At 44.1% G+C, this 14,803-nt stretch overlaps 1 protein-coding gene across 2 annotated transcripts in view; it reads left to right on the top strand.

Moving 5' to 3' along the window:
* The window catches only part of STIMATE (STIM activating enhancer), a 620,507-nt gene extending 609,359 nt beyond the window's left edge, over window positions 1-11,148 (top strand). For both annotated transcript variants that reach the window (XM_069643543.1, XM_069643542.1), the window contains one exon: window positions 10,906-11,148. In XM_069643543.1, the coding sequence (XP_069499644.1) occupies window positions 10,906-11,012 (107 nt within the window). In that variant the 3' untranslated portion in view covers window positions 11,013-11,148. The remainder of the gene's footprint in view (window positions 1-10,905) is intronic.
* Window positions 11,149-14,803: the final 3,655 nt, after the last annotated feature.

The following is a 14,803-nucleotide window of genomic DNA, read 5'->3' as shown; positions in this document are numbered from 1 at the left end:
GAAAAGTGGCTTGAAGCATGATTTTGGGGCATGCTCTAATCCTTGCAGGATAAATAGGCGTAAGATCTGCCTCTTTCTAAAAAGATGAAGTGATAGATTTGGCAAAATGAACCATTGGCTAAGCTCCAGATTTGCAGCTCTTGTTAAGGCCTATGGGTAAGTGTTTATGCATTAGGAATTTCCTTTGGGACTCATTACTGGCCCTCGGAGTGGGCACATTCAGGTGCTTTGAGGTGCTCTGTCCTGGCTGAAAGCAGTGCCAAGAGCAACGTTTTCACTGTGCTATGAAGATAAATGCCCAGTGGGCACATTGGGCCTCTTTGAGCTTTCCGGGCAATGTCCCGAGACCATGTCCTGTGGGTAGATTGTGTGTCTGATCTCATTGGGTCATGACTGGAGGCAATGCCCTGGGAACATGCCCAGGTGTCCCTTTGGGTGTTTATTTGTCGTTTATAAGGAAACTATGAGCCCACCTTGACATGTCTGATGAATATTTCTCAGGCAAAGTGGGTACTGTCCACTCAGGTCCCAATTATGGATTGGATTTGTGATTCAATTCCCACTTATGTATTGGAACAAAGCACGTTTGATTCACGTCTTATTACATAACTGAAGAAAAAATGGTAATGCAGTTTAGCACTGGGGAAAATCTTTATTTAATCTGGCCCCTGCACAGTCAGTTTTGTCAGTAGGTGATGCAGGTAACATTTAGTCAAGTACTGCACCACCATTTGGACAGCTCAAGAGTGGGACCTGAGCACTTACCAGCCATCCAGTACCGCCGAACCTGTGGGGCTGGCGTTGCTGGAAGGACCCTTGGGTCTCTTGTTGAACCTACCAAAACCCATACCTCAGACATATTTAGACCACATGCCTGCTTATGTTTTGTCTAAAGTGGTCACTGACAGCTGCACAACTGCATTTATTCAACAGTACACCAGCCCATAAAGTATAATACAAGGAGCCCTGCCTCCTTTTGAAAGGAACTATGAAAATGTATCTCAATGTCTCCTTACCCCCAGACGTGCTTTCCAAGGAGGTATCCCTCCATAGCTGTGCTTATTCCCAGAAAATATGCCTGTTACATTTTATGGGTCGCTTTCCTTTGCCCCTCATATCCAGATTGACACTAAGATGTCACATTACCACCCCAACATCCTAAAACACATCCTACCAAACCTAAAAATGGCACATAAAGTGGAGGTCCCAGTGTTCTGGAGCTCCCATGCCCAGACTGTTTTTAATAGCCAATACTTGGTCCTTCCTAAAGGCCAGATGGACCAGCTGAAAGTAATTTAAAAGAAGGCCCTTAGATTGATCCTGAGCCTGAGAACTAGAGACCATATCACGCCAGCTCTCCTTGCACTCTCTACCTGTAGACAAATATACACAGAAGTGGGCGGGGTTGTTCCTAGTGCAGCTGAATTTATCTTAATTGGAAACCAACTTAAGTAAAATTAAACATACATCAATCAGGCAACTGCTTAATTGGTATCATGTAACTGAATTCATAAGTTCATGATTTACTTATGATGTACTTTATACTTTTTTTATACATGTCAGCATTTCTTTGACTTTTGTAATGTTTACAAATGACATCACATAGACGAACACTAATCTGCATGTAGTGGTGCAAAGTCAAACAATTACATTGCGGCTTAATAATTCATACAAAATCACAAAGGAAGGAATACAAAGAACACCTTGTACTCTTTCAAGTGTGGTGTAACATCAAAAGTGATGTACAGGCTGCATGATTGTTCCAAATCCCCATAATGCTAAATGGGTTATGGGAGACCAGGATTGATGCTACCAGGAAACGTTCTTAATGCCAAACTGGGCCTTAAAAGGCACAACAAAGCATTTCAGCGAACTCAATTATATTGCCTTCCACAGGACTGGAATGCGTTGGCGGAGAAAAAAAGAAAATAACTAATTAAAAACCAAACTAATTGGGAGATACCTAAAACCAAGAAATGTAAAAACTGCAACTCACCTCGAGTTGGAAAAAGGAACTATTATTAAGCTCAGTGTCATTTCATAGTTCTTACAGTGTATTCTAGTAAATGCACCAAGGGAGTAGAAGCCGGGAGCCACTAAGATGTGAATCTAGAGACTCAGACTGGAAAGGAAGTAACATAGCTAAGTGTGTGGCTATTACTAGCTATTAGTACTCAGCAAGGGGGGTTATGGGGAGCTCCTAGCCAATAAGGAGGCTTGGAACAGGGTCCTTACCACAAAGGAAAAGACCATGCTTCAAGCCTCCTCGGAGTGGAAGGCCACCATCTTCCCTCACCAGGACCGAAGGTAAGTGTGCTCCCCACATCCCTTGTCCCCTACCCCCACCCTCCTTTTCGACATATCCGGTCCCTTCCTACCCAAACCCCACTTACCTGTGCTCCTCTGTCCCTCACTGGCACCTGGAATAAAACTGCTCCTGGTGCATCTCCATCATATGAATAGCCGTCATTGAAATGGAGAAAGGACTGCGTGTAGTCCCTCTCCCATTTCCATGATACCATTTTGTTTGTTAACTTTTTTTCATTCATTTTTATGGCTGCCATGGAAAGGGCAGAAGGGACTATGTGCAGTCCCTTCTCACTGGAGGCCATTTTTTTTTCTTGAGTCAAGAAACGGTTTCACTGTTGTTTCTCAACTCTGGAGAAATTACTATAATTACCCCGGTACGACGTGCCGGGTACTAATAGCAAGAGAACCCTCAGAGGGGGGAGGCATTACCAGTCGGGAAATGCCCACTGGGCTATGTTCAAGCGTGAGCGTATCGCCCCAGAGGCATCACACTACCATTAGTGCCCCCCCTTCAGGTTCTATTGCTTAATTAAACATAGTTATAATCGTAAGAAAAAGGTTTTATGTCAAAGACAAAGCTTGGTACTTACTTCAGTGGCCAGTATTATGTAGCTCGGATATCAACTAAACACTAGCAGAGATTTTCTAAAAATAGAAATGAAATGAAAGTGGATCGTGTGTGGTACCATATGCCCATCAGGTCAACCAAATGGTCAGAACAAATATTACAAAGCATAAAGACTAAGGACATGCCTCGAAAATTTTATGTATGGCACGGGTATGAATCCAGCACCTGCTAGAAAGCTATTTCTAACTTAAAAGGAGAGAAAAGAGAAAACCGTCCTTTTCACTGTGTCAGCTGTGGAGAGGATGGAAAAATTCACATTGCAGACCAGGGCCCGAGTTAAACGGTGGTTATCAGAAAAGAGCAAGTACAGGAAAGACTGTGTGTCCAAAAAACTAAGAGCCCTCAATTGATGGATGTAAATTAACTTACCAAATGGTTGCTGCAAAAACACCTATGAATGTTTGAGGCGGTCAAAACCAAAGAGCATGGCAGAACGCTGCACTTGTCACATTAAGTAGTGTGCCGTCAGTGCGTCCAGACGCTGCACTGAAGCATCATGGGTGTAAACAGAGACGTCAAAACCATAAAAAAGTGTGTGCAGGGACTTATTAATGTTGCTCTCGGTATATTTAGAGTCCTCGCTGCGAGAAAGCATAGCACAATGACTTCATTGTTTAAAACAAAATGTAAACATGATGTCACGCCTTTTGATTAACATTTTTAACTCTCCTAGTGAGCCAATTTCAATACAGCGTGCACTTCCAGTTGTACCTACTATCAGAGTAGTCAAATACAACTACATCTACATGATGAGTCACAATAGATGGTTGCAATTCATGGATTGAAATGAAATGATACATATACATTGTGGAATCACATGTGCAAGATGAGTCACAATAGACCACTACAATTCACAGATTACGAATGAATGGTAAACATACATAGTTAAATCATAGAGTACCTGTAATCAACATAATACAGATGGAGTGTTAATGCCATTCTAATGGCTCCTTCAATTGAGGCACACTCAACAGGGAGGCAAACTGATTCAACAGAGCCTTAGACGCCTTCTGTTGTTGCAGGGTCAAATCTCAAGAGAGTTTCACTCCTTCAATTGTCTCATCTGAAGTTTGTCCCCTGAGGAGATCAGGGAGAGGCTCACTCTCCTCCTCCTCTTGATCCGAGGCTAGAAGCAAAGCTCCTAGTTCTGGTCTGGAAACATAAGCCTTCAGACGGTTAGTGTGACAGACACTAGGGGCCTCCTTGGGGTTGCCCAAGTCCACTAAATATTTAACCTCTCCAAGCTTGTCTACAATCTTGATGGTTCCAATCCACTTGTCCTGTAAGGCCCTCTGCCTTGTGGGTACCATCACCGATACAAGCTGGTCTGGAGTAAATGTTGGCCTTCTGGTCATTCCAATGCTTGACCAGAGCCTGAGCTGCTTTCAGGTTTTCTGAAGCTTCTGTTATCATCAGTGCCATCCTCTTCCTGAGGCCTAGCACATAGTCAGTTACTCTCACTGGCTGTAGGGAAGGAGCACTCGCCAACCCTTTCTTGATCAGGGCCAAAGTGCCTCTGACTGGATGACCATCAAGAAGTTCAAAGGGGCTAAAACCTACCCATGCTTGAGCGACTTCTCTATAAGCAAAGAGAAGGTATGGCAGTAGAAGGCCCCTCTATCTTCTAAGGGGTTCCTCTAAAGCACCTATCATGCTCTTCACAGTATGGTTACACCTCTCCACCAGCCCATTGGTTTGGGGATGGCAGGCTGTTCAGAACCTGTAAGTCACTCCACAGTTTTTCCACATGGTCTGCATGTAGCGGGACATACAATTTGATCCCCTGCCAGAGATGACTTCCTTAGGAAAACCTACCCTGGTAAAAATACCAAGGAGGGCCTTAGCCACTGCCTGAGCAGTAACCGTTCTCATAGGTATGGCCTCAGATACCTGGTAGAATGGTCTGCCACAAACAAATTAAATCGGTTGCCTGAGGATGTTGGAAGGTCTAGGGGATCAACAATGTCAATCCCCACCCTCTCAAAAGGGACTCCCACCACTGGGAGGGGCATTAAAGGTGCTGCATTCTTGGATCCACTCTTGCCAGAAGTCGGACAAGTGTGGCAGCTCCGACAGAATGCATCTATATCAGCCCCCATGTTGGGCCATAGAAGTACAAAGATAGCCTCTCTCTGGTCCGTTTTGAAACTCAAGTGAGAAGCCAAAGGGATCTAATGTCCTAACTGTAGGAACTTCTGTCTCACCTCTTGAGGCACTATTAGTCTTCTATAGTCCCCAGCTGGGAAGCTGTCTATTAGCACAGACCTTCTAGAGAGGGACACTCTCTTTGTCCTCTACTGAAGTCTGCCCAGAGGGTCCACCTTCTGCAAGTAAAGTCTGCAGATCAGGATGGTCTCTAGCATCCAGATCTCCAACAAAGGGAAGGTTTTCTCCCTTTCCCCGGTATGTCCCCGGTAGCTGATTCCACAGAATTTGGTTGGTCCTCCCAGGAATGTCCTTGTCCTATGAACAGGTTTAGGTTTCAAACCATTCTTGATCATTCTGTGAGGTCACAATGGGCAGTGACTGAGGTACAGGGGCAGACGGTGGAAGTGGGTGGCTCCCTTCTGGAGACTCTTCTCCCTCCTCTGACTCCTCTTGCAGATTTGAGTTTGACTCTAAACTAGCATCCTAATCATTATCCTCCACATTATTTGGGTTAGTATGTGTTACAGGCCTATTACCCAAGATTTGGTGATTTAACAATCTTACAATTAATTCACATTGTTTTCCTTTTAGAGTCAGACCCCTAGTTTTACACATATCTTTCAGTTGTTCTGCTGTCAGGCAAGTCAGGGGGGACTCATTAAAGTTATCCATATTTGGCATGCTACAATTGCTTCACTTTATGGTGGAGCTTAGCCTTGTGGCTGGTTTATTTGGGCACAAGTACAACAAATAGTAAATGTAACCACTCTACACCAATCCCACCGCCTGCCACCAATGTTAGGTTAGAATTGGTGCAGTCACTCTGTGTGAGACGGCACACAACTTATCTGCTTGGTTTAGGTAACCCACCTTTTGGTATAGGTCTGTACTACACAAGTTGGTAGTGTGAGCCGCCAGGCCTATCTCAAGAGGGGGTAAATGTGAGCTGTAGAGCTGTAGCAATGAAATCCGTAAATACAGGTAGCCAAGTAACACTTACACTCAAGGTTTCAGTTATAAATAGTTATTTATTTAATTAACATACATTTTTAAATAAGCATTCTTTAATCTATAAAAGGGCAATTCATGTAACAATGTAAATAGACTTTAGAAATACTTTTCAGAATCTTATCAAGTTAGTGGATAATCTTTGGATATGCTTTTTACACAATTCCTACACCCTGAGGTGACTTCAATCACAAGGACAGTAATGGCATTTATATATCACACTAGTTATACTTGGCAGATTCTGAGGTTGCAGAAAGGAAAGGTTTAGGAAGGAAAAAGGTTAAACAGGTTATCAGTATATGTGAGGACACTTACATCTTCCAAAGAAATCTAGACAAGCCTTTCCCAGCAATAACAGTCTAAAATAAGTTACCACCTATGAGGGACAAACAATACCAAAGTCAATGGGCTAGAAGAGTCTGAAGGGAGCCAGGACAGCCAAAGTCAATTTGCAACAGTCTATGGAGCTGAGGCACTTCTTAGAATCAAATTATTGCACAAGAGTTAGAGAGTTTGTTAGAAAATCACTTGTAGGGCCACAAGCTGTTAAGCCTGTGAAAGGAGAGTTGGAATCAAATTTAAAAGTCAGCTACTGCAATTCCCAAATGAGAAAAGCACAGCTAAAAGACAATGAGGTAAATACCCCAAGTCTAATCAGTACCTCTGGTTTGAAGAAGAGTGGTCGAGCTGGATTCTGTCTTGCTACAGCAGTGCAGACCCCATGTTCCTGAGCCTCAGTCGTGGGGACAAGAGGGAGGACGTTTGGAGGGCTCCAGCGGTGGTACTTGGGAGGTCGTTGGCAGCTACAGACTCTTTTCGGTTCAGCAGCACTTTGCGGTTTCATTGCTCAGTAAACAGCACTGTTGTGGATCTCGGATACTTGTTGGAATTCCTTCACTCCTTGGGTCCTGAACTCTGGTGAGGGGACTCGACCTCTGGCCTTCCTGCTTCTGGAGAGTCCTTATGAGACTCCTGGAGCTTCTGGTCAGATTTCAGACTTTGCACTCGACTATGGATTTCTCAACCCTGGCACTCAGTTCTTGCAGCAGCGAAGAAGCACAACCAGTTGGGGAAGATGGTCCAGTGGAGTTTGACTCTGGGTTACTTGGTCCCACTAACCCAAGGGAAAATGTCCTCCCTTCCGGAGCTTCTCTTTCGAAGTGAAAAAGGAGTTTCAGCACAGCAGCAGGGCTTCACCGGGAAATATAAATATCCAGGAGGATTCAGCAAGCTTTGTTCACAGTTTCATCGTTGGGTATTTCTCTCAGTGATCGACTGTCTCTAGTCCCAAAATGCTTGCCATTTAATCAGGTTTCTCCGATTCAAGCACAGCCTAAACTGTCAATCACACAGCAAGGTGGCTGTTCCATAAGGACAGCAAGCCAGCCAATCTGGACTGGTTTCATTCAGGCACTCCAAGAGACAAAGGACAGGGGAGTTTCGGGAACCTCCCTCACATCCTGCCTTTCCAGACACAATGGAGCCAGAGGTGTACTTTAGGGCTGAAGACCGCCAAAGACAAAATGAACAAAGTGCTCAAACCTGGCTCAACGCACAGGATAAACCCCATAAAAGACCTCACAAACAGAAAATGGTGAAAAAAGAAGACTGGGACATTTTGACGAAATTGTCACCGATGGGTGCTCTACTGCAGCTGAGGATTCAGCCTGCAGTAGAAAAGCACAATAGTAGGAACATTAAACCACTGCCACCCGCCATTTTAAGTAGTGAGGTAACATACAAAATGTTACACGAGAATATAGGACAAGGGGCTTTTATGTAACCGCCCAGCACTCCACATAAGATGTTGTGTGCTGGACCTACAAAGAGAAAAGATAGATTAAGTCAATTTCACTTTATTAATCTTGGGAACAGTAGTTCACACAAGATAAGGGGCCTCATTACAAGTGTGCTGGTCCGGTAACAAAGGTGCCGGTAAGCCTACTGGCACCGTTGTTATGGGACCCGCACACTACCACTCTGTGGGCGATTGCCGTCCCGCCCACCAGGCTCAGACCTGACAAGCAGAACGGCACACACTCGCAGAGTTTTATGGAAGCACCAGCACCATTGCAAACGGTGCCGGTGCCTCCATGGGGATGGGGACTTACAACATTACTGGCGCCTGACTTCCCGGCCACCGGGGTTGTAATACCCTGGTGTTACTGGGAAGTCAGGCGTCGGTAATCTTTTTTGAGTCTAGCGGCAAGCCGCTGTTATCACCGGCAGGCTTACCGCCAGACTCGAAATAAAGCCCAAAGTAGTTAAACCTTATGAGAAATCTAAAGGATTTCTCTGTGACACTGCACGGAAGGTGCTGTGTCACCATACAAAAAGTAGATGCCTATGGAGTTTGGCAGACTGCAATAACAGTGAAAACACACAATCCAAATCAGGTCAAAACAGATGAGAGAGTGAGAAAAAGGTCTCACTCACTCTAGGGTTAACATTACAAGTCCTAAAGTCCAGCAAAAGAGCTGGGGGTATCTAAGGTTGAAGGGGATTAGCACAGAAATGAGAATTCTCCCTAACAGGCTGTCAGCATTTTCTTGTTAAAATAACCTTTCCAGCTTCTGTTTTAAATAGAAACAAATACTATTTTTTAATAAGGGCTGTGAGGGTCCTTAAAAGAATTCACACAGTCCACCAGGGTACTGCGTTGTCCTGCAGGACCCTAAATATAATTGCTCAAGTAATAATAAACACTGACTAGACCCATGCATGATACTACATCCATGCATGATACGCCCATCCAGCATTCTCTTTGTCGCTCTCTTACTATATCTATGTATTCTCTCTCTATCTCTCTCTTTCTCTTTCTCTCCCTCTCCTCTCTCTTTCTTTCTCTCTTTTTCTATCTCCTTTCTTTGTAGGCGAGTGCTTGTTTGCTAATGACACCTCAGCCATTGCTGACAACCATGCAACCAGAGGAAAAAAGGAGATAACGTGATGGAGGGTTGTGGTTGTGTTGTTTTGAAAAATGAGTTAACAAAACAAAATAAATTATTTAATTGTCCTAGCATAGTAAACTGGCTGATTTTGAAATTGTAAAATTGTACAAAGTGCATACCTAAAGATCACTACATTTCTTAAACACAATAAGAATGTTACACTCAGACAAACACATTTTCAGACCTTAAATAACCACATAAATAATGTTCTAATATGTTATCATTCCAAGATGGACAGTATGGTTCTCTTCTGTTATGCTCTTTTGAAATACCCTATGAGAAAGAGGTAAGGGACAAATAGAACCAGTTAGGGTTCCAACCTGATTTGCATGAACTCAAAGAGCATTTTCAGAAACAAAAGAATGACTGCATGTCCATATATTTGATAAATATGTCTGTGCTGAAATGGTTCTATGCTTGAGTCACTAAGCACATCATGCACACTGGCCATGCGGCTCATTTCATTCTTCAAAGCAATAGCCCGAACATTTAAGTGTTTGGAACATTGAACCATATATGATTTGGCCAACTTTGGGCTCAGGGGTGTTGCTAGGTCTGGAATTGATCTGGGGCTACACTAATATCGGGACTGTCAATACTCTGGGCTAGCTAGTCTTTTGGTTGTAGCTTCTGAGCTTAACCAAAAGACCACCCGGGGCTATAGCCCACTCACCCCACCCCTAGCAACACCCCTGTTTGGGCTGCAGATGTGAAGATAGGTTGCAGCCTCTATCAGTATGGTGATGTTCAAAGGCTACCCCCAGGTCCAGTTTCCATTTCCCGCTCAGAATTGTATCTGTTTCTCAGGGTAAGGATGACTTTGCACATGTTCAGTTCACAATGCACAGACATGCTAAGAGAACTATGTATATGGGGTTTTGGAAGTGGTTGAATTATTTGTATGCCTTTGTATTCAGTATTTTCCTTTTTTCTTTTTATTGCATTTCTTCGTCTCTGAATACAAAAAGAAGACAAGCATTGGGCATCATTAGGAGTGTGGCGGCCGCGGAATGAACGGTGCCGGTAAGGGACCGGCACCATTCATTCCGGGCCACCACATTACGAGGTCTGCAGCGGGTTTTGCTCTGGACGCCTGGCCAGACCAGATGTGCAGAGTGGGGCCTGTCATTAACGGGCCTGTTGTTAGCATCCTCCCCATTCCCACTGAGCCCTATGGGGGCTCAAATGGGAATGGGAATGTACCGGGTCCCGAGAAAAGGGAATTACCGGGCCTGCAATAGTCGGAATGGCCCGGTAATTCCCTTTTTTCGGGACCCGGTACCCGGTTTGGGGGTAGCCATGCCAGGAAGAACGGCATGGCTACCTCCAAACTCCTAAAGAGGCCCATACCTGCTTTTGAAATTAAAAAAAAGCAAAACTACAATTACCATAGTGCAAATAATAGAACCATGAATGAGATGAGCTACACACGCCTGATATAAAACAACTTGAGCTCTCTGAGACTGACTCAGCCCTGATATTCAGTTGGATATGGGATGCTGTATACAACAGCAGCACAAACACCTACTTATTCAAGGAGCAGCTGTTTGATCCATGACCTGCAAGAGGTCAGTATATTGTGCTCACTGTTAGACGTTCTTTATCAGGGTATAACTTCCAGTAATGATGCAGAAGCAAAACCATAAACACAAGTGAAGAAAGAATGACTTCTCAGATGATTTCATATGGTTGGTAATAACTATACAATGGATTAAACATTTCTCTTTAGTTGAAAGAAAGTCTGGGAGCATGAACTCCAGTCTAAATCCAGGGCTCAGGGACAGCTGTTTTAAATAGAATATAAATGCATTGCTGACTGATGGCGGGAATTAAAATGTGGCAATCTTATTTTGTTTTTAGAGAAGAGCGGGTCAACGGCGCCCTCAGTATTCAGCAGAGATCGCACTGGAGGGGAGACGGTTTTCGACAAACCCAAGGAAGGGCCCGCGAAGAGTGTCTTCGGGTGACTACGGCCGAAAACGCACCGCAAAATTATTGTCTCTGTGGAGGCGCTTCACCATGAAATGGCTGCCACTTAGTCGCTGAAGCTTTGAAGTTTGCAACACTGAGAAAATCTGCTTCTCTTATCATTTCACTGTTTTCTTTTATAATGGACTCAGGACCCTTTGTATCAGAGTTCGGTCATTTCATTGGGGCATAGACAATGCCTTTTAATTATTACCAATGGCTTAAAAGGGATACAGTCAGGATTTGAAAAGGAAAGGCTAGTCCCGCTCAAATGACCACCCAATAGGAAAGTCATGTTGGGATTTCAGGATAACTGCCATAAATATGAATGATTACAATTTCAATATAATGGGCCAAATTCTCAACAACTAAAGTGGGAATATTTGAGATGTGCCACACATGCACCAGAAATAGACTCATTCACATAGGTGCGCTTTTCAGAGGTATGCCAGTCCATAAAAGGAGAACACAATGCGCACAAAAGATGAGCACAGTGGGTGGCAATCATGCAAATAAACCAAATTAAGCATGCAAAGCTGTAGAGTGCCACAGAAAGTGAGCCATCATGCACCAAAATCCTGAACACAACATTTGACCACCAGATTTTCCCCCAAAAATGCTCTTCAATATTTGCTCCTATCACAATGTGGAGCAAGTGGCCCAGAAAAGAGTGCAACTATTTGTCCAGCCAAAGAAACACACAGTGCATTCCAATCACTACCCGCAACACACTATACAAGTACAGCACACAGATATGTACACATCCCCAAAATAGCCATCCAGGTAGGCATCATGCTGAGCAGACCGAGGCGTAGGAGGAGGATGGCGAGGGTAACGATATATAGGAGGAACACCTTATTTCCATTGGCTGATGTAGAGGTTGTCTAGAGGTACCGCTCCCCAACCCATACCATACTGACAATGGGAAAGGGAGCCCTTACCAAACTCCCAATGTGAACCCATGCCATACTGACAATGGGAAAGGGAGCCCTTACCAAACTCCCAATGTGAACCCATGCCATACTGACAATGGGAAAGGGAGCCCTTACCCAACTCCCAATGTGAACCCATGCCATACTGACAATAGGAAAGGGAGCCCTTACCAAACTCCCAATGTGAACCCATGCCATACTGACAATGGGAAAGGGAGCCCTTACCAAACTCCCAATGTGAACCCATGCCATACCACCACTAGTCAAGGGACTGTCAGCCTTGCATTTCTTTTCCACAGCCTCCTTCCAGAGGACTAGTGACATGGCCTCGGTGATCTCACAGTCCACACAGTCAAGGACAATACAACAGGTCATCCAAGGGATCCTTTCAGCTGCCAGACAACATAGCACAATGCCCCATGATGCACGCACAAGGGCAAGCATAGGGCATTTTGGGGCATAGCGGGTCTCCCAGGTGTGTGTGGTGCCATTGACTGCACTGATGTGGCCATCATATATCTACAGCCATAGAACTCCTGTGCAGGAACAGAAGACACTGGCATTCTTTTAATGTTCTGAGTGTGTGTGATGCAAGTAACATAATCAATGATGAATGTAAATGCATGCTACGCCCGACAGCGACATCTGTCAGTGCCATGCTGTAACAGCTTGAGGCAGGGTGGTGAACCGATATGTGGTTGCAGACCACTGGCCAGTGTCTGTAAATGGCATGCAAGTCTCCTCAGAAGTGTTCCGGTAATGGATGATGTCAATGTACATCCCGGCCTCATTTCAGAGACTCAACACCTTGCAATATTTGTGGTCAGAACAATTAGAAGATATGCGGAAGTAAAGCGGTTTTCATGGGCTATACAGCAATCACACAGGCAGTTTTCGTAGACATCACTCAATGACATCCCTGAAGAGAATGGCAAATGTGCCACCTGAGACATTTAAAAGGTATCCCCCTAACCCCATGGGAAGTGATCCACATAACAAAGTAGACTCACCACATAGCTCAAGTTAAAAAATATGCAGAATTTTATTATTTTCAGACTTATTATGCGCATAACAAAAATTGAGTTGGAACCATAAATACATTGGCCCTCATTACGACCCAGGCGGTAAGGGGTTTACGCCGGCGTAAACTTCGCCGACCCTTACCGCCTGAGTACGAGTTCCCGTAGCGCCATGGTGATTTTAACGCCTGCTTTTTGCAGGCGTTAAAATCCATGGCGCTAAGGGACCTTGTTGTTAATTACGCCACCGTAATTTACGGTGGCGTAATTAACGCCTTCCCCACTCCCATTATGCCCTATGGGGCAAAAATGGGAATGGGGAAGGGTAAATGGGGATTGGGGACTTACCGCCCCGCCAAGGTCGGAATGGGGCGGTAAGTCCGCCAACCACCATGGCGGAGTTGGCAACTTAGCGCCATGGACCATGGTGCTAATAGCACCATGGTTCTCCGCCAAGGTCGTAATGAGGGCCATTGTCTGAAATACTTTGCTTGTTTTTTTTAAGGGTACCTGCACTCATTTTTGAGATATCTGATGGGATGCCCATGTATCTTTTGGAGTGTGATGCTAATGACGTCATTTGCACATAAGGTATGTGTTCACATGACAGTTGGTCAGTTCTGCCATTAAAGGGCCACTTATATGTGCAATAATGTGGGCTCTCATGCACAGGCATTTTTGGTGTTTCCTTTGAGAATACATGTGTCGCAATGAGATGCACGATGGCTCAGCCCATCTTTATGCCAATGTGCATCTCACTGAAATGCACATGTTTTTGAGAATCTGGCCCAATGAATTCCTGTGCCGATTATTTTGACGTTTTTTTTACACTATAAGAACCCGACTAGACTCAACTATTTTGTGGATTGAGAAGAACCGTTCTGGTTTCTTGCCAATTGCTGGTTGCTGATGGATCCCTCAATTCAGCAAGAAAATCCCAAGGATGAACTGAAAATATCCCTTAATGATGAACCAGAGACAATATGCTGTGCCTTCGCTAAGAATCCAACCTCTTACAGTTCCCAAGCATAGGATGTCTGTTGCAAACCATGCATTGGAAGAATACGGTTTTTGCATTTGTACCTTGAAAAATTGCACTTGCACCGGTGCAAAGGGTCAGTAATGAGGCCCAAAAGTTCCTTTTGCAGTGCACTTTTTACTGGCAAATGACATATCTGAGATACATTGCATGAAGGAGACGCTTTGCTAGAAACCTACATATATCAGTGCTCAGTCCAGAGTAAGATGAAAATGCAATTATCTCCAGTAACAAAAGGAATTACAACTATTTTCTTCACAAAAATAAATGATTTGTCTCTGTTCTGGTGTCGATCATGTTGCTTTTGAAAGTGACATTGACGGATAGCTTTCTGCACACTGAATTCCTTTCTGAAACAAAATACAATGTATTGCTTATTATATTTCCAACCCATGTCTGTCTGAATGGTAACAGTAACAGGAAATCAACAGCTTGTGTTTTGGTTCGACTTAAATTCAGTGGATGAACCATGGTGTTAAACTTTCTATAGATTGCCGAAGGTTGTTGACGAATGCATACGCTCTTGTAATGTTGAAAAATGCATCACCTCTCGTAATATGTGTGTCTGTTGTCTATGTTTATGTTAGATTGGTAGAAAGAATAGTACAGCATGTTGACTGGAGAGGTCCTCTCTTGAAGTGGTTGCCTGTGGGGCCTAGATCAAATGTCACAGAATGTAATGATCATTAACAGGATCCAATGCATAGTTTTAACTGCTGAATAAAGTTATTCATAAAACAAACTATAAGGTCTGCACCTTCACTTCATGGTAGCAACAGTGGTTGCCTGTCTCAAAATCT

Source organism: Ambystoma mexicanum, chromosome 2p (genome assembly GCF_040938575.1).
Source record: "Ambystoma mexicanum isolate Mex_15411 chromosome 2p, UKY_AmexF1_1, whole genome shotgun sequence".
Lineage (NCBI taxonomy): Eukaryota > Metazoa > Chordata > Amphibia > Caudata > Ambystomatidae > Ambystoma > Ambystoma mexicanum.
The sequence above is the reverse complement of the archived record's forward strand: the minus strand, read 5'-3'. Positions and strand labels throughout refer to the sequence as shown.